General features: G+C 51.9%; 8 protein-coding genes across 8 annotated transcripts; 2 read left to right on the top strand and 6 right to left on the bottom strand.

Annotated features, from left to right (window-relative positions):
- Positions 1-46: 46 nt before the first annotated feature.
- N7509_000974 (pre-mRNA-splicing factor SYF2) lies at positions 47-1,255 on the top strand (the record flags this gene model as incomplete). The annotated part of the gene is made up of 4 exons (XM_056625611.1): positions 47-206; positions 244-434; positions 521-1,156; positions 1,208-1,255. The coding sequence occupies 4 exons, from the start codon at positions 47-49 to the stop codon at positions 1,253-1,255; spliced, it is 1,035 nt and encodes a 344-aa protein (XP_056494193.1).
- Positions 1,256-1,427: 172 nt separating this feature from the next.
- Positions 1,428-2,487, bottom strand: horA (ubiquinone biosynthesis protein COQ11; the record flags this gene model as incomplete). Its single annotated transcript, XM_056625610.1, has 3 exons — positions 1,428-1,849; positions 1,926-2,266; positions 2,339-2,487. The coding sequence occupies 3 exons, from the start codon at positions 2,485-2,487 to the stop codon at positions 1,428-1,430; spliced, it is 912 nt and encodes a 303-aa protein (XP_056494192.1).
- A 423-nt stretch (positions 2,488-2,910) lies between these two features.
- Positions 2,911-3,651, top strand: yaf9 (YEATS domain-containing protein YAF9; the record flags this gene model as incomplete). Its single annotated transcript, XM_056625609.1, has 1 exon — positions 2,911-3,651. One exon carries the CDS (start codon positions 2,911-2,913, stop codon positions 3,649-3,651), a length of 741 nt encoding a protein of 246 aa, XP_056494191.1.
- A 592-nt stretch (positions 3,652-4,243) lies between these two features.
- N7509_000971 (uncharacterized protein) lies at positions 4,244-5,933 on the bottom strand (the record flags this gene model as incomplete). The annotated part of the gene is made up of 2 exons (XM_056625608.1): positions 4,244-5,204; positions 5,407-5,933. 2 exons carry the CDS (start codon positions 5,931-5,933, stop codon positions 4,244-4,246), a joined length of 1,488 nt encoding a protein of 495 aa, XP_056494190.1.
- Positions 5,934-6,471: 538 nt separating this feature from the next.
- Positions 6,472-7,150, bottom strand: N7509_000970 (mitochondrial 54S ribosomal protein bL12m; the record flags this gene model as incomplete). Its single annotated transcript, XM_056625607.1, has 2 exons — positions 6,472-6,804; positions 6,923-7,150. The coding sequence occupies 2 exons, from the start codon at positions 7,148-7,150 to the stop codon at positions 6,472-6,474; spliced, it is 561 nt and encodes a 186-aa protein (XP_056494189.1).
- Positions 7,151-7,698: 548 nt separating this feature from the next.
- N7509_000969 (chaperonin-containing T-complex subunit CCT8) lies at positions 7,699-9,664 on the bottom strand (the record flags this gene model as incomplete). Its single annotated transcript, XM_056625606.1, has 3 exons — positions 7,699-8,978; positions 9,116-9,486; positions 9,606-9,664. 3 exons carry the CDS (start codon positions 9,662-9,664, stop codon positions 7,699-7,701), a joined length of 1,710 nt encoding a protein of 569 aa, XP_056494188.1.
- A 443-nt stretch (positions 9,665-10,107) lies between these two features.
- Positions 10,108-11,476, bottom strand: N7509_000968 (M48 family metallopeptidase; the record flags this gene model as incomplete). The annotated part of the gene is made up of 2 exons (XM_056625605.1): positions 10,108-10,594; positions 10,674-11,476. 2 exons carry the CDS (start codon positions 11,474-11,476, stop codon positions 10,108-10,110), a joined length of 1,290 nt encoding a protein of 429 aa, XP_056494187.1.
- Positions 11,477-12,570: 1,094 nt separating this feature from the next.
- On the bottom strand, positions 12,571-15,740 carry N7509_000967 (VWA and PH domain-containing RING finger protein; the record flags this gene model as incomplete). Its single annotated transcript, XM_056625604.1, has 2 exons — positions 12,571-15,317; positions 15,497-15,740. The coding sequence occupies 2 exons, from the start codon at positions 15,738-15,740 to the stop codon at positions 12,571-12,573; spliced, it is 2,991 nt and encodes a 996-aa protein (XP_056494186.1).
- Positions 15,741-18,769: the final 3,029 nt, after the last annotated feature.

The following is an 18,769-nucleotide window of genomic DNA, read 5'->3' as shown; positions in this document are numbered from 1 at the left end:
TGAGTGGTAGTACTAGTACTCGTAATGGATCAAGACAACAACGGAAATGCGGAGAACGACCCACGAGTGGAGATGCCTTGGGGCGGCAGTTCGTAAAGGCGGTGTCAAAGGCGGTCTAAAATGCGGCCGACTTGACCGATCGATGACCCTCAGCAGCCAGATCCTTATCAAAACACTCCTCATCGCCTCACCTCCATACCCAGCTGGTAAAGGTTGTGACCCAGGGCTTGCCATAATGCCTAGAACACGAAAACAAGAGGCCGCTGAAAAAAGAGGCGGCCCCCGACCATCCTGAGCAGACTGAGACTGCTCCCGAAAACCCACCAGCCGCAGAAGAGCCGACGACGACAGAAAAGAAGGATGATGATGGAGATGCAGCGGCCAATTCGGCAAGCGAGAGACTACAGAGATTCAAAGCTCTTCAGGCGCGAGCGGTAAGTCATTCTTATACTTTATCTGCAAGGGCGATGTTGAAGAACACCCGTTGCTCTACTTGAAGAGAAAACTGACCCCAAAGTAGAAATCTGGCGCCGAGCGCAACATGAAAGAGACCGCAGCAGAGACACAGCGACTTGCAACAGACCCGTCACTGTTGAACAACCTATCCCGCAAACACGCGTTTGCCTCCCACAATCTCCTCAAAGCGGACACGGAAGCAGCAGGAGAAGATTTCGAACGCAAGAGAGCCTGGGATTGGACTGTGGATGAATCTGAGAAGTGGGACCGCCGCTTAGAGAAGAAGCAACGTCACCGTGATGATGTCGCGTTCCAGGACTACACTCAAGACGCTCGAAAGGTCTATGATCGCCAGATGCGGGAGCTTCAGCCCAACTTGGAGGCCTATGAGCAGGACAAGATCGCCGCCATCGAGAAAGCAGCTGCCAATGGCGATTTGGAGATTGTCGAAACCGCCGATGGGGAAATGATTGCTGTCGACAAAAACGGCAGTTTCTACTCCACCGCAGACAGCACGGGCTTTACCGACAACAAGCCGGACCGTGCGGCCGTGGACAGACTGGTAACAGATCTCCGCAAGGCTGAGGAGGTCCGCTTGAAGAAGCGCAAGGAGCGCCGTGGCGATGAGGAGGCAGATGTCACATACATCAACGAGAAGAACAAGCAGTTCAACCAAAAGTTGTCACGCTTCTACAACAAGGTATGTCTGATCGCAATTATTTGAAGCGAATGTACTAACGTCGTTTTCTAGTACACTACCGAAATTCGGGACAGTTTCGAGCGAGGCACCATGATCTAATGTTACATGAAATACAAAATCAAGCTAATGTACATGCTGGACATTTTGTGTTTTGCCTGGTGCAAGACACCCCTCATTACCAGCGAAGAGTTCTGACTGATTTGCACGGTTCTCGATATTGAGAGACTGATATGCACAGTGTCAGATGGATCAAGAATAGCAAGCCATGCCTTTAAAGCATTGATTTTCTCCAGGCTTTTGTTGCCAGCGCTTCAATCTGCTTTGTTCCCACAGCACCTCTGGTCGACTCGTCCTCCAGGGCCTCGACCACCGCCTCGCCCACCACATCGACTTTTAGTGGTTTTTCGGCCATAGCTCCGAGGAAGCCAAGTTTATTTCCTAGCAAAGTGTTGAACTCCGAGGCCACAAATCCACCCAGCGCAATGGGCAGCGTGAACTTCCGGCTGTTGTCATACATAAACGCTGGGCGCATGAAGATACTTCGCAACTCAGGAAGGGTGGAGGTGATGGTGGCCTCGGCCTCTCGTTTGGTGGTGATATACCTGGCTGGAAGGACGGGTGCACCCGCCGCGGCGGAGATGTATACAAATGCTGGGACGTGTTCGCTCGAGGATTCTTGGGCTAATGCGATGGCTAAATTCCGCCAATAACAAATGGGTCAGCTTTCGAGTGTCTAGAAATAAATCACAACAGTTGGACTGGAACATACCGGAATCCCTATTCATTAATTCATAAGTTAACTGGCCATCCTTTTCCTTGGGTTCCAGCGACTCGCCCTCATGTCGTGTGAGAGGGTTCTGGCTACCCAGCTTCGATGAGCTAAATGCGCGCTGGAGCCCACTGACAATCGGCTCTCTTCCTTGTACAACACCCTTGTAGTCGGCTTCCAACAAAATCCCCATTGAGTGTACAACAGCTGAAGCATTGGTCAAGAAAGGCTTGTAGCTCTCGGGCTTCAGGAGATCGGCCTTGGCCCATTCCACGGAGCTCGCCCAGCTAGGACGATCAGAGGAGTCTGTCACGGCATCCCACCGCGGTTCTCCGGATCGACTGAAGGACGGCATTAGGAGAAATGAACGATCATTTGGATTATAAAGGAGCAAAATACCTTAGTGAAACAACCGACCAGCCTCGTGCAGCTGCAGATTTGCAGATCCTGGAACCTGAAGCAGCAAGTTAGCATGGCGAACATCGGCCCATGCGCCGGTGGAAGAGGTGTGCGAACCTAGGAAACCACTTCCTCCAGCAACGACAAGCCGTTTGGCAGCCATTGTATAAGTGAAGATATCTTTCTCGATGACAGTCAATTCAATATAGAGTTCGAGTCTGTCGGCAAAGGGAAAATAGCATGTTCAATCCGGAAATATGAATATGAAGCAGATCAGATCATCTCAAGCTATGGCAGCTTCCATGCCGTCACCGAGTCACGTGCTGTCGCAAATGCCTCTTCGCGCCGCGCAGTCCGCCCTTGCAACTTTCGAGTTCACTCCAGACTTGCGATTCACGACTCCCCCCAGTCCGTGATTTGATTTGATTTAATTCACCTCGTCATTATGCCTTCTGCAACTGGAAACAAGCGCGTCAGAGTGAGTAATACCCTGTCCATCCAATCCAAATAAGTCCCCCTCTCACTATTGAACCCTTCAACTCACGACTTCACTCCATAGGGCGTCTCAGCATTCCGACCATTCAGTATGTCTCGAACAACAGCGAATCCCCACCATATAATCCAAATCCCAGAATTAACAAAGTACACAGTCTTCGGCACGGAAGCCCAACCTTTCGACCCAGAGAAGCGTCCCGCAAACGCACCAACAGACCACACGCACCAATGGCGCATCTTCGTTAAAGGCGTCAACGACGAAGACATCTCCTACTGGCTAAAGAAAGTCCAATTCAAGCTCCACGAAACATACGCGCAGAACGTACGCACAATCGAACAACCACCCTTCGAAGTCGTCGAAACAGGCTGGGGTGAATTCGAAATCCAAATCAAGCTCTACTTCGTCCCGGAATCCAACGAGAAGCCGCAAACGCTATGGCACAGTTTGAAATTGCACCCCTACGGCCCGGACGCGGAGGGTATGAAGGAGCGTCGGGAGGTCGTTGTTAGTCAGAACTACGAGGAGGTCATTTTCAATGAGCCCGTTGAACCTTTCTATGAGATCCTTACTGGTGGTCCGGCGGGCTCTGTGCCTAGAGCTAAGGGCAAGAATTCGAAGATTGGTCGGACGGCCGATATTCCGCTCGGTGATACGCCGAAGAATCCTTATAGCAAGACGACGGAGAATAAGGAGCTTGATAGGATGTCTGAGGCGACAAAGACCGTTGAGCAGATGATTAAGGAGGAGAAAGATCGTCTGGTCGAGAGGGAGAAGAAGTTGGCTGAGTTGAGGGAGAGTGAGGGTGTTCCTGCCATTCCGAAGAAGAGATGATCGCCTTCACGACTATCCTCGATGTCAACACATTGGAACAGTGATATCCAGATTCGATTCGCGCCTTGTGAAAATCGACCCCCGTCAGAACAGCCAGTGCAAGTGCTATACAGCTATTGCCGCGACAGACGTTAGATAGGGCTACGAGCGCCAAAGCTGTACCCAATCCGGCGTTCAGATGGCAGACTCTTGTTCATAAGACCAACCGCGCCAGTCTACTTCTATCCTACTGGTAGTAGGAGAGACTCATACCTGGGCCCAAAAGACTTTGTTTCACAGAAGCTGCAGTCCATAGTTCCTTGTCACCTGGAGCTTGAAAGTTCGCGATAACGATTAACGAGCATGTCTCGGGAATCCGGCGGCTATCAAGAACTTGCATTGTCTAATAAAGCCAATGCCAATAATTTTCATACCCAACTCTCAGCCTTAACTACATACCAATTTTAAAGTCTATAACAATTAATGAACGGGAAATACCATGTGCCAAATCAAGCTTGGAGACCAATGCTATGCAACTATGATACACTATGTATACTCTCTCCAAATGCTCTCCACCTATCGAATCCCACCATAGGTAGACAGATCCGATACACTATCGTACAGCCATAAACTTCTTCGGCAAAGTAGGTTCAAAATCCCGATTAAACCAGTTCTTCTCCAACTCGGCAAAAGGCTTCTTCAAATCCTCATCCTCAGCCATCCTAGCCAATTCAAAGAACATACCCGCATCCTCCAACTCCGCCTCCGACTCAGCGACTTCACGCTTAAGAAGCGCCACCATAAAAGGAGCAGATTTATGACCCTGAGCGAAAGCAACATAATACCAGTCCGAAGCGAGCTGGTGATACGCCTTCTGCGGCATAGACCGGTTCAAAAACGAGGCAATATATTTCATCGACTTGTTCACGTACGAAGATGACCTGGCAGGGTCATTCAGGCCCGTCAGCCGCGCCATCCAAGCCGGCGGCCACCTATTCTGATTAGACTCCCTCTCTCCGCGAGTCTTGTATTTACCGAGGAAAGTCAAGTAATAGAAATTCCCGAGGTAGAATGAAGCTTTGCCATGGCCGGCTGTTGCGGCTTTGCACATGCATTCCTCATACATGTCCAAGTTACCCTCATTCATCATAACGGACGCATACTCCGTCAAAGCTTCGGGGTCATTGAATTCCATGGCCGCAATTCGAATCGCCTCGTCTGCTTTCTGTCGACTTTCCGCTGAACCGAATTGCTGGTCATGCGCGGCGCGGAGCAGTGCATATGTTCGGTAAGGCGAGTCGAGTTTGTCTCCTATTTGAATGCTGGAGAACATGTTCGGTCGCTTGCGTGTCGGCGAGACGCGGGGAAAGATCCTGTTCTCGAATTGTCCGAAGGCAGATTCGTACTTGCCGCGACGACCTTGGATTTGTGCGTGTAGAAGAATTGCAGGTGGGTAGTCGGTTCGTGCTAGCTCTTCGATATCGTCCGTCCACTGTGTGCGGGCTGGTACAACGTTGTTCTCTCCTGAGATGGCTCGGTTAACCACGATGACTAGTGGGAGGCGTGCTTTGGCTCTGGCGCACGAGGAAAGAATCCATTCTGCGATCCCGGGTTCTTCCAGTGGTAGGGCGACGTGGTGGCCAATGCGGAAGACGGCGTCAACATCTGTACACCAGTATTAGCAAGCTTGTTAGATGTATATAAGAAACGTTTCCAAAAACAACCCTTCCACATCAGTTGTTGGAAGACATCGGAATGCATGAAGCAGTATGAAACGCACCAACTGATATAGCCCTCACAGCAGCCGCAGAGACAACATTCTCAAAAGCAGCCGTAATCAATTTCACTCCAATATCGTTATATGTCTTAAAGCTGATTTCTCGCGGCAGCTGACCGTCCGCGATAGCAGCATCGTAGACCGTCCCCGCGACCTTTTCATGTATTTCCAGACATTCGCCCATACTCTTCTTCGTTCGGTTTTGCACGCTCGACTTCAGGAAAAGCTGTCCATTTACGCCAATTCTCTGCTCCATTATTCCCTCCCGCTCTGCTTGTCTCTGTCTGGCCATTGTCCCCGGAGCTTTGCGACCTCTCGGAGCAGCAGCCTGTCGATCTCGGGTGCTGTGAAAGGAGCGTTTCGACGTGACGGTGTCACTACTGCTCGTCGTTGAATGGGAGGCAGAGGCATTGGCGGCGGAGAGGACGAGATTGCGCGCAGGTGGGCTGATTGTTGATGGTATTTGCGTGGATAATGTCTGCCGTAGATGCAGCCATTGTTTTAGAGAGGTCGTTGACCTTGACATTGTGGGCGCAGTGTCGTAGGCCGAGGGGGATTGTTGGGTACTGTAATGCGCAAAGATTGGGGAGGAATTGGAGTTGCTGCGGAGGTTGGACGGAGGTCGGAATTGGCGAGTCCGCTTTTCATGGAGACCATTTATTTGGTCTACGGGTACATCATTCACTCCCAGGATAATTAAAAACGAGCTACGCTTACGCTATGCAGTATTATAGAGAAATATAGTACTTTGAACATGCTCAATGCATAAATTAATCAAACAAACCCTCTTTAACAGACGGGGTCCTTAACAAAAATGCGTATAATGTACATTTGCCCTCACACGCCCAGGCCAACAAACAACGCTCAGATCTCCGCAAAGCTCAAGCCGTGCAAGTACAAGGGAGAAAAAAGGGGTCCTCGGTAATAAAAAAAACACAGGTAGGAAGGAAAGAGGAGTTCTTAAAGATCTCAAGAAGCCCCTCTGCACAGACAAAGCTGTCCGATTTTTCTGCTTCGTCTTGGTCCCCAAGTATAGCAGTGCTGGTATGTCTTTTTTCCCTAACTTACTCCATGACAGCCTTAGCACCCAGACCCTTGAGGGTCTCGATGATCTTCTCAGCCTCCTCCTTCGGCACAGACTCCTTCATGATCTTAGGCGCGGACTCGACGAACTTCTTGCTGTCAACCAGCGACAGGCCGAGCATGTTCTTGATCTCCTTGATGATCTTGGGCTTGGAACCGGCCTCGAAGCCCTCCAGCTTCAGGTTGAACAGGGTCTTCTCGGCAGCTGCGGGAGCGGCCTCCTCTTCCTCGACGGCGGCGGCGGCGCCAGGTGCGCCGGCTCCGGGGGCCATGGCGAAACCACCAACAGGGAGGTCAGGGATGTTCAGGCGGGTCTATTGAAGATGACAAGTTAGCAATTGAAGAACATTACATTGTCGATATATTTCTAGCAATCATTGAAGATTGAAACAGCGGCTCCCATATCTAATGCATCACGGGTTCATAACCAACCTTCAAGCTAGACACAAGGTCAGCGGTCTCAAGCAGGGTCAATGTGCTGATCTGGTCGACAATCTGTGTGATCTTGGGGTTGGTAGGGGCAGCAGCCTCGGTCGATTCCCATCGTCGGTAGCTGGGTGTGCGGGCTGTGTATGAGGTCGCGATGCGCAGGGAGGATGGGCGGACGGAGCCGGACAGCTGTCTGGCGCAGCGAGCTGCGGATTGGATGGGGAAGGACATGACGAAGGCGTGAACGGGTCGGTGACTCCGAATCAAATTTAAATTCAATTGACGGTGGAGGGGGCAAATGGAGAAGGACAGCTCTAACCGCGATGCGGACGAAAAGAATGGCAAGAGTTTCGGGGAAAATCTGGGTGTCACGTGATCTTAGTCATCCATCATATACAAGCCATCGACAGTAACAGATGGGGTACCATCAACAGGATACTAGTAAGGTAGTCTTAAGAATGAGCGTGAGTAGTTGGAATGATGAGAATACTCGATTTAAATAATAAATTTTTGTTTCGGAAGAAATGGAAGAAAGCGCAGCACAACGCCCTTGTACTTCGTCGCTACTATAGGAACCTTCCATTGGCCAGGGAAGCCAGCCCTCAGCAATTGGCTGCTGAATCTACTAGGTATATCTACAAAAGAACTCGAAAGAAGATTGACCAAAATGTAGGGATGTATTATCATACTCTGCTATACACACCAGCCGACTTTTTTTCGTGATATCGTACGTAGATCTATCAACGTCCCAGCGGTCTCGAAGCCTCATAATCAAACGTTTAATCCTCATCCCAGTTAGGGTTGGGGCCTGGGGGTTTCGGCCCACCAGCCTGTCTAGCAACGATGATCTGATCGACGCTGAGAACAGTGCGAGCAGCCTCACTGGCAAGGCGAATAGCCCAGCTCTTGGAAGCCATCAAGTCGAGGATACCCTCGTCAACAGTATCGAGGGTACCATCACCGCCGGATCCGACCTCCAGGTCCACACCGGTAGTCCAGTAGGGCTCCTCCTCCTCGGATGAGCTACCCTCCTCTTCACCTCCGGACTGGGCATCCGTGTTGGTGCGGTGGTGTGCGGTGTACAGACGGGAGAGAACCTCGGTGGCATCGAGACCGGCGGACTCGGCGAGGGTACGGGGAACGACCTCGAAGGCCTCGGCGAACTTGCGAATGGCGTGCTGGGGCAGACCGGGGGTCTTGTCAGCGAAGGCGGAGATTCGCTCGACGAGCTGGATCTCGGTGGCGCCGGCACCGGGGACGAGACGGGGGTCCTTGGTGATGGCCTTGACGACGTTCACGCCGTCATCGATGGCACGCTCGACATCGTCCAGGTGGTTCTGGGTGGCACCGCGCAGGACGATTGTGGATGTGCGGGTGGCGGAGTTGGCATCTTCTTGACGGAAAACGGTGACACGGTCACCACCGATCTCGGTGGTCTCGACAACGTCAATGGTACCCATCTCATCGGGCATGGGGGCGCCGAGACGGGCCAGGGGGGTAGCGCCGACAACGCGGCACAGACGGCGGAGTTCGAACTTGGAGAGAATCTTGATAACCAGGATGTTAAAGCGGTTGAGGTAGTGCATGGCCAGGTCGCCGACGGTAGAACCAGCAACGAGAACGCGGAGACCGGAATCATAAAGCTCCTTGATAGCGGCCTCCAGGCGCAACTCCTCGTCCTTGGTGAAGTCCACCATCTCCTGGGCGGTCTTCAGCAGAACGGTACCCTTGGTCTCGGTCTGCGAGATATCAATTGGGCAGCTGAACACGCCGACCTTGGCCTTGCGAGCCTGCTTGACAATTCCATCCGGCTCACGTCCGAAGACCATACCCTTCACCACCTTGGATTGCTCCAAGCTACCACCCATAATCTTGACGACACGCACATTGTCCACGTTGAAGTTGAGGGGGTTCTTGGGAAGCACGGCAAGGACAGCCTCCGCGACCAGTTCCGCCAAAGTATCCTCAACGCCAGACTGCTTGCTAGCAATAACCGTCCGAAGGGCCTTGCTGAGCTCGGTAGTGGAACGCATCTCCTTGAGTCGGTCAACCTCGAGATCTCTATCGCAAGAAGGTACTAGTTAGCAAATTATCCACCTTAAAAAAAAAGCCAGTGACAACAGGCATGAGAGTCGACCCTCCCCTATCCCGAAACCCCCACCAAACTCGAATATAAAAGAAGGAAGTTAAACATACCCTCTAGGGTCTTCAGAGCGAAGTTCTGTGCCTTCTCGTAGCCTGAGGTAATATCACTGGTCTTCAATCCCAAACGAATAAGCTCCTCCGCCTTCTTCAGCAGCTCTCCAGCCAGAACGATGACCAGGTTTGTGCCATCGCCCATCTCAGCATCCTGTTGCTGACTGGCCATAACCAGCAGCTTAGCAGCGGGGTGCACAACATCCAATTCACGGAGAATGGTCGCGGCGTCGGAGGTCAGAATCATCTTCTGCAGGTGGTTGATGACGATCTTGTTGCGGCCGTAGGGGCCCAGGGAAGTCTGAACGGTGCCGGAGATGGCCTGGCAGGCCTCGATGTTGCGGATAACAGCTCCATCCTCAGAGTCGTGGCTGTATCGATGGAATTGTGGTTAGCTGGGCTGGACTAGCTTCTGGAGCAGCCTCCCCTCCGAGCGGATAAGGAGGTGGGATTTGGATGTGTTGGGGGGGAGGGGGAGAGATCTTCTTACGTTTGGTACCCCTGCTTGAAGAGGCCCTGCTGAGAGGGCCCAGGGATGGATAGCGACATTGTGGAAGGTCGCGTCCGATGTGGATTTGACTGAATATGAGGGGGTTCAAATCAAAAGGGGAGTCGATGAGCTTCGTCCAGAGGTGCCCGGGGAATTTTTGGGTGGACGGTGGGTTTGCTGCGTTTGCACGGAGGGGAACTGTTGACCGCCCCGCGACTGCACAACGCCTCCTAATAGTATAGTTCGGAGGTAATGTTGATATTATGGTACTATTCTACAAATTTTAGTTTCATATATTAGGAAATACGATAATTGCCTGTATTCCATTATAATAGTGTACATGTATGATTATATTACATCGACAGTTGAGTCAGCTTTAAGCCTCACCCTCAAGCTCAAGCTTAGCTCACCACACTGCCGAACTATGCGACCTAATCGCATTCTGAAAGCTAGGCACTATATTACTCGTCAGTTAATCAACCTCACCAAACCAATCCAAGCATCAAGAGACCAAAAACTTACTAAACTTCCCAATCGACCCACAATCATTATCCTGATAAATCATCTCCGCCTTCTCCAACCACCCCCGAATCGCCTCTTCCCGATTATAACTAGACGGATGAGTCGACATAAACTGCGGCGGAGCCCCCTTCTCCTGCTGCTGCATACGATGCCAGAGCTTAACAGCCGCCTCAGGATTAAAGCAAGCCTTCGACATCATCATCAAACCAATATTATCCGCCTCGGCCTCCTGAGTGCGCGAATTGGGCAAACTCCACATCAAATTAACCAGCGTGGACGATAATGATCCCGAGACATCGAATAGCATCGAGACAAGGAAGATCGTTCCCATCGTTAGAACGCTGGTACTCATGCGTTCGGCTGGGTGGCGCGCTACGACGTGCGCTATTTCGTGGCCTAGGACGGCGGCGAGACCGTCTTCGTCTTGGCAGATTGGTAGAATGCCCGTGTAGACGAATACCTTGCCTCTGTGAACTAGATGTTAGTATCGCTTCGACTCGGCACATGCGCTGAAAGAAAAAGAGAGAGGGGGGGAAGATAACTCACCCTGGCAAAACAAACGCATTAGCCATCCCATCATCCTTAATAACATGAACTTTCCACTCCGCACCCTCAATATCCGCCATAGGAATAAGCCTCTGCAAAACGCGATCAACACTCTTAGTCAAAGGATGATAATCAGGTAAAACCTTCCCACGCTCCGATGCAAGAACCTCCCGATAACTCTCGGCGCCCATGGCCAATTCGCGCTCCGCGGAGACACAATTAAAGCGTCGTCGACCGGTCATTTCTACCACGTCTGTATTGTATAGGTAGATTCCTGAGATTCCGATTCCGATGATTACAAAGTGTTGCGGTTTGGACTTTGCGAGGAGGGTGTAGAATATTGAGCCTCGTTGTGAGTTACCGCTGCCACCCCCGCCGCGGCCGTTGAAGCGGTTGTAGTTTGGTCGGGGTTGGTATTGGTAGTTGGATTTTGTGGAGGTGTGGAATGAAGACCTTGGCGTTGAGGTGAATGGGCGTTGTGTTGGTTGTGGAAGGGTTGTGTTTGAGTGGAGATGTAATGGGAGTCTGGTTCTGGGGGTGGTTGATAGTGTGAGCCATCTTGATGCTATTTGGGGTGCTGGTGTTCTTAGGCGTGAGAGGGTGAGCGGGTGGAGGTTGGAGGTGAAGTTCAGGTATTTCGAGGGTTGTGATGCGGGCGTTCGTGTGGCGCGTAGAGCGCGCAGAGTCAATTGTGTGAACATCGGTTCTATTTTTGTATAGGTGGTTGTGGGGGTGTTGGAAGGAGAGGTGAAGGTGAAGGTTGAGGGAGGGAGGGAGTGAGTCAAGTCGGAGTGGAAGCGCATGATTTGCGGCTAGTCGGGGATAAGCAGCCACTTCCGGCGTTTAGGCAAGTAGGTCCTTGGATACACTCGGATCTTCCAGGGTCTTCTATGAAAAATACCCGATTACTTGGGGGTTTCATGGCAGGAATTCATCATTATAGTCCTTTATTTCATTGAATCTTAATAATTAGTTGTAAATATCTATACTGAACTGCAGTGTCCTGTGTCCTGTGTTCAACTTGACACTGAAAGCCCACAAAATGCCAATTCTACTCAACGCCAGCATCCAACCTTGGAAATCTTTACAAAAAAGTTTACAAATATCGTGAAACCAGATAGATAAATCTTCAATTAAATCAACACATGCAGTCATTCATTATTAACAAGCGGGGGCAGTCAATTATGCAAAAAGAGATAGGAGGAGGGGGTGTAGCTATAAACAAAAACCAGAGTCCAATAATCATGATATTTTCGGGACACGCATGCAGGCATCCAATCGAAAAGCCAACCAAATCAATCCCGCCAATAATTTCCAAGGAAAAGGAGAAAGATTTCATCAAAATGTACCAAAAAGGGCGTGGGGGGAGTAATAAGGGTAAGGAAAAAAGGAAATAAGGGCATAGTAGACATCCCAAAGCCAAAGCAAGTAAAAAGCTCATCCACACCAAGGCCAGACCAGACCAGACCAAACCAAACCAAACCAAAACAGAATGAAATCAGAGATCGGAATCAGAATCAGAATCAGAATCGGAGGCAAATGCACAACACGATCAACCCACAGGCCATAGCATAACGGAAACAGGTCGAAAACAAAAAGCCCCTGAAATCATGCCGCGCAGTCATGGTGGGAACAAAGTGGTATCATGGCAAGGAAAAGAAGAACAAGCATGCAGAAAGAAAGAGGGGTGTGAGGGGGAGGAGGGTGTGGTGTGAAGTGAAGTAGTAGAGGTAATGGTGTAGCGAGGAGGTATAGTATAAGAAAGAACTTGAAAGGGTCATGACCGGCTTGACGAGAATGGCGTACGAATCTCGAGATAGGCGTATATATGCAATATGCAAAGGAAGGAAGGAGATGGGACGGGATAGGACGGAAAGAACACACTCTCTCGCATATCTCACTCCTCCGTCAACGCATCATCGCCCATCTCACGCCAATCCTTAGATTTATCCGTCAATCGTCGCACGCCAGAAATGCGCTGAGCCCAGTGTCCCTCTGAGGGAGTGCGGTAGGTATAAGCGCGCTGAGAAGAGATCACTCCGATGCTCTGTAACACGGCCTTTCGAGAATCACGGCTGAAAACAGCGGGGTGGTTAATCCACTCAAGGGCCGAGTCGAGGTCCGCGTTCAGTGCAATCATGGTCTGGGCATCGACAGAGGAGCTCGGTGTGATGGTATTCGCGTCCGAGACTGAGGAGGCATGGCTTTCAGCGAAGCTTGATGAGGGTGTTGGGGAGGCCGAGTTCGGCGTGTCGGTGCGGCTGCCTGAGTCGCTGGTTCCTGAGCGGGGGGCTCCTGGGGGTAGAGGGGGGAGACCGCCCTTGCCGAGACCCTTCAGGATACTCCTTGTTTCATTGAGCAGATGTTGACCTCGATCATGCTGGCCGCGGGAAACGAGAGTCAGGGACCGGGTTAACATGTCGGATGTGAGGAGCTCCATGCGGCGTTGCACGATCGATGGGTGGGGTGGGATGGGAGGGGTCGTCGGGCGACTGCCTTTGGCTCTAGGGTTTGGAGGGAGCATCGTTATAGCCAGGAGAGATGGGCGAGGCGAGTGTGTGAGATGGCCGTCGCGGAGGAGGTCACCATAGGTAAGATCGGCTTGGATCAGTGGTACCTCCTCGACGCTCAGAACCCGTTGCTCATCCCCATCAATACCCCCACCGAGGGCCTCCAGACCCGAAACTAGACTCTCCCAAGGATCTTGGGGCATGTTGTCTTGAGTGGCATTGTCTGGCTGGATGACCAGTTGCACCAGGACATCACGTTTATCACCGAATCGAAGATCTCCCAACGCGGCCTCGGCGTCCTTGCCAGTGGCACGCTTTGTGGTATGCAGGGCACCGCTAATCTTGACAAATTTGGCCGGCGAGCCTTCCGGCAAGCGCAGCTTCAACTTGACATTCTGGTGTGAAGTGGTTTGCAGAGCGCCCAGGCATCCAGCAACACACTCCCGCAACATCATCCAATCCTTCACGTAGAGGTAAGAACCCTTGGTACGAGTTGACAGCTCGATCATCGTGTCCGGCTTATGGGTCAAACCAAGGCCGAAAGAATGAATGCTGACCTTGGCAGCTTCAGCCCGAGATACGACGAAATCAACACTTTCCACGTCAGAGGTCGACGAGTCGCTAATGAGCAGGATAGTCGAAACCGGGTTATTAAACTTGCGCTGCATCAGCAGATCCATGGCTACATTAGCTCCCTCCACCACGTCAGCACGGAGACTCTTCTGGCCCACGGGCCGAATAGAGTCCAGAATCTTGTTCCATCCGTTCCAAGACTTGGTGGTCATGCCCACCAAAGGAACACCGCCGCCGCTCGAGCCAAATGTCACCAAGCCCATACGGTCTCGGGAGCCCAAGTTTTGCACAAGGAACTTAAGAGCGTCGCGGAGAAGAGTGATCTTGAGGCCCTGCATAGACGAGGACACAGGGATAACCACGACGAGGTCGAGGGGAATATGGAATGAATCGATAGATGGCCTCTCCATGTCAGGGTTGGTGTAGTCAGTGATGGCGGTGTTGTTGGACTTGCCAGCGCCATATGAAGAGTTGATGGACGCCTGTCGCTGAATACGGCTGGTGCGGTAGTCATCTTCCTCGGCGCCCGAATTATCCAAATCATAGTCATTATGGCGAGAGATATTCTCCACCGGATGCAAGTCAATCAGCGAACGGCGCCACATCTCAAGCTGGTTGCGGTTCGGGAAACGTAGGAAGAAGCAAGGCAATTCGCTCACGGAAAGGTTGAGAGTCAGAACGGGTTCGTCGGAGGCAGATTCGATCGATTTCAAGTGCTTCTTGATTAGGATTGAACCCTTCAGAGTGCACCGAGTCCTGGGCTTCGACTCCTCGTATTGGTTGCGGGAGTCGGCAATCTTCTTCTCCTTGACGCAAATGAGCATCTCCCCGAAGAGATAGCATTCTAATTCTTGCCATGACTCCCGATCCTTGCCAACGCGCATTTGTCCGTGCAGGCGGAGCTTGCCAAATCGTTGAAACTCGAGTCCGTGCCAATTATCCACCCGGTTCCTCAGCTCCTCCGCAATCTCATCCATGTTCTCAACGGGTTCATATTGCAGAGATCGAGCATCTTGTGAGCCTCCAAATCGGGCAGAGAATGGCTCATCGGGCTGCGATTGGCCAGAGGGAGTATGTCGGAGATCCTCCGCATCAGGGCGCCAGTTGCCTTCCGGTACCTCCACGGTGATCAAGCAAGTAAGGGATTGTTGCTGGCGAGATCGGTTCATGGTGGGGAACTCGCTTCGCACCGTCACAATTGGGGCGGGGATAGGATTCTTCGCAACTCCGGGACGGGGGCTAAGGTCGGATTCCATCGCTTGCACATCATAGTCATGGCGGCGTCCGCTACTCGTATGCTGACCATCGTTGTGATAGTCGCCTGACGAGCCCGCGGCACTACCATTGCGGGAATGGGGCTGTCGGGAAGCGGAGGCGGAGGCGGAAGGAGCATGAGAGTTGGAGTTGGAGTGGGAGTGGTGGGCGTGGGCGTGGGAAGCTGCAGTTAACCGTTCGACGCGCTCTCTCTGTCCAATAGTGTCGCGACTGTCTCGCTGGCTATCTTGACGACTAAAGGTCGATTGTGCTGGACCATTATACCGGCTACCACCCTCACTGGGTGCTCGACGGGACGATTGTTGATCCCACGGGTGGGAGTTGTTAGACCACTACGAGTTGTGGCGCTATCGCTCATCGTCACGGAGCGCACGATACTGGATATTTTTTCTGTCGCATTCCAGTTAGTCATGCAATTGCGTCACATGGGGATTGGCAGAATTGGGGGGTCTCCTGTTCACATACCGACATCTAAAACATTTCCACCTCGACTCGCATCTAAACCTAGCGGCGCATTGCAGGTCGGGCAGTATTGCGAGTCGATTTCGCGAATATACTCATAGAAGCATGCTTCGTGGGACACATGACTACATGATAATTGGAGAATACGCTCTCCGCGCAAAGTATGCTCCAACGGCTCTTCACAGACGGCGCATTCACTACCAACGAATGTCCTCTCCCGCCGAGTGCGAGTGCGGTCGACCTCCATCTGGCTAGTCTGTCTGCCGGATCCCGAATTATACGAGACACTAGAACGATTGGTATGGGAAGGGGGCTGCCAGGTCGGCGGGTCGGTTGAATAAATGGAATCGGTGAGGGTGGAGGGGGCTCGGGGTCTATAGGAGTTGTTGGAGCTGTTGTTCTGGGTGACGGTGTTGGTGGTGTAGTTGGAAAGAGTGCTCTCGGGCCGGTCAGGCCTACGAGTTAATGAACGAAAGGAGCGGAACGCGGAGCTCGAGCGAGAGGGTGAATCTGGCCGCGATTGAAATTCTGTACGTCACCGGGGTCCCGTTAGCTCTGCGGGGAGGCGAAATGGCAACGCAGATATGCAGGTCGTGGTCTGTTACAGACTGCAGATCGTAGATTGAATCGGGCAGCTGCGAATATGAAAGAAAGACGGACGTCTCAGGGGAGGGGGGAGAGAGAGCGGATGGGAGGGCAAGGAAGGAAAAGAGAAAGGAGAGTGGAGAGAGAGAGAGAGGATACGGGGGGCAAAGTGGTTTAAGGTCGGTGGGCACATCCCATCTCGAACCGGCGCAATTGGTCTCAGTCTCAGATCGGTGGTTCCGGACACGACGAGAGCTGATGGCCCCGAGGTTGCGCGGGTCTGACGATGAGGCCGAATGGTGGAGGGAGAAGAGAGAGAGAGAGGATAGAAGGAACGAAATGGGTCTCGCAAGTGCATAACTTACCAGGCTGAAGGGATTTCTTTCTCGATCGCCCCAGAAAACCGATTTCAGGTAGATGAAGGTGGTTTGAATCGCTCCTCTTGGACTCCGATCTGGGCGACAGTCTGGGTTTCCACATGGGCGATTTCTCCCAAAGGGCCAGGAGAGGTGGGGTGGGAAGGAAAAAGGGAAGGAAAAGATGTCGAGAGACGCCCCGAAAGTCTAAAAAAAATAAAAATACCAAACAAAAAAATGAGTAATTCCGAGGGACAAAGATCGCACTATCGCGAAGTGGACTAGTGGTGGTTGGGTGGGTTAGGGAGTGTATGAGTGTAAGAGTTGTAAGAGAATGTAGTGCAGCAGTGCAGTGCAGTGCAAGTGTACTGAGTATACACTGTACGTATGAGCGGAGTACAGAGTAGTGTACAGGTACTGTATCGTACAGGGTACAGGGTACAAGGTACGGGTGTACAAGTGTACAGGTACAGGGTCAGAGACAGGAGATGAAAGGAGAACAATAGGGGAAAGAGACTAAAAGAAACTAGACACTAGCTCGAGACTAAGTAACATAATTCGGAAAAAAAAAACCATGACGATCGTAGCAGCGCACGATCGCGGCTCCACTGTCGCTGCCGAACTGCTGCGCTAGCCAGAGCGAGCCATGGACGCCCGCCGGTGCTATTGTTGTGTCCGTGGGTCATCCAAGTTTTGTAGGAGTAGTTCTCTCTAGTTGTACCAGTCGTGCCCTCCCACTGATCCCCAGAATTGAGTCCCCTGAAACCACCCATGGACCGTCGAAGCATCACAGAATATTCTATCGACCCAAAGAATTCGGTCCAAAGTATCCATCCAAAGTCAAAAAACGTGGATGTGGATGAGAATGTGGATGACACGCAGGTTCCCCTCTCTCGCAGACCCTCCCCCTTGCTTGATACCGTTCTACTGTACATACACCACCTCGCGCGGCCCCTCCGCCACGCAGTAGCCTACAGCAAACCACTTTCAAAAGATCAATTTGAAAAACTTCCGCTCCCTTTGTATGGCTGGTCAGTGTCCCACTTACGCACCTTCCCCTATAATGGGAAGGTGTTCGCCTGGTGAGACAACTCCATCGTTCATGTCCCCATCCGCATCTCCATATCCATCTCCATCTATATCTCCGTCTCCGTCTGCGCCACTACGCTACACTAGGTCAACTCCCTGACGCGTTCCGGATCAAGTTTGAGCCTCCATTGGCGCCCAGCCAAGGCTCAGCTTACCTCGCGGGGCGGAAGGATTGGGATTGAGAATCCTGGCGGGCGACTAGTCGTCGTGGCAATTCTATAGTACCTACCCTGAGGTACTTGTACCGAGTGCCCAGGTGTACCTGTAAGAAAAACTTGAAGCGAGCAAGATGCAACCTTTACTACGAGTATGTACTACAGAGGTACCCCGAGTTCGCCGCCCGCTCAGCCTGACACCGGGTTTTCCGGATTCCCGCCTCGTATGTAACAAGTTCAATTAAAGTTTGCAGTACGTAGTCTTTGGCAGCGCAGTTCTTTTTTCTTTTTCTGCTCTTTTCTTTTTTCGCTACTGCCGTTTCTCTCGGATCTCTCTTCGGACTCCGTTGGCCGCAAAAGGTTATCTCGGCATGCCTTGAACTGTCCCCATCCGACTCGGATCTTCCCCATTTTGCCCCTGCCGACGATCCCTTGGATCCCCCGTCATGGTTACTATCGACCATGGTCGGTTTCCCACGAACCTGGTCAACCGATTTCTTCATCTGTTCATCTCCAACGGAGGCTCCCGATCTCCAATCAGATCTATTTAACCTCCAATGGGTCCATGAACAAGAATTGACCATTCCCTGGTCATCCCCGGATAGGACCGCGTGATCGACTGGCTGACATAATAAAGTATGCCTCAGGCCACCAATTTTGGCCTTCTGCGTTGCCGAAGGAAGCGCCGATCACTCCAACGGCTTCTGTCACTTGCCAACCGCTTCAAACTTGGTTAATTTTCAGGGCCTCGAATAAGCTTTCGCCTCATTTTTGCGGAGTGGACGTCATTGACCCAGGTCTCTTCAACAACTCGGCAAATGCTATCTGGTGATCCTTTTCTGGCGAATGCTATCCCTGATCACGCAGGGACCAAGACCAAGACCAAAACCCGACCAAGGGTCACACTGGAACGGAGAATTACTTCCCAATGCCAGGGATCTGGAGTCCAGCACGTCCCGTCCAATCGAATGGGATACGATCCAAACCCGACCATTCCACCAATTTCCCCTCATCTCTCTCTCTCTCTCTCTCTTATTCCCGTACTCGTACGAAATCCATTTGGAGTATCCCATCTCCCCTGAACCCCCTCC

The sequence above is a fragment of the Penicillium cosmopolitanum genome (assembly GCF_028827165.1).
Source record: "Penicillium cosmopolitanum strain IBT 29677 chromosome Unknown utg000003l:1.0-3747932.0:1.0-3751027.0, whole genome shotgun sequence".
NCBI classification, from domain to species: Eukaryota; Fungi; Ascomycota; class Eurotiomycetes; order Eurotiales; family Aspergillaceae; genus Penicillium; species Penicillium cosmopolitanum.
Note: the sequence above shows the minus strand (reverse complement) of the source record. Positions and strands in the feature narration are given on the sequence as shown.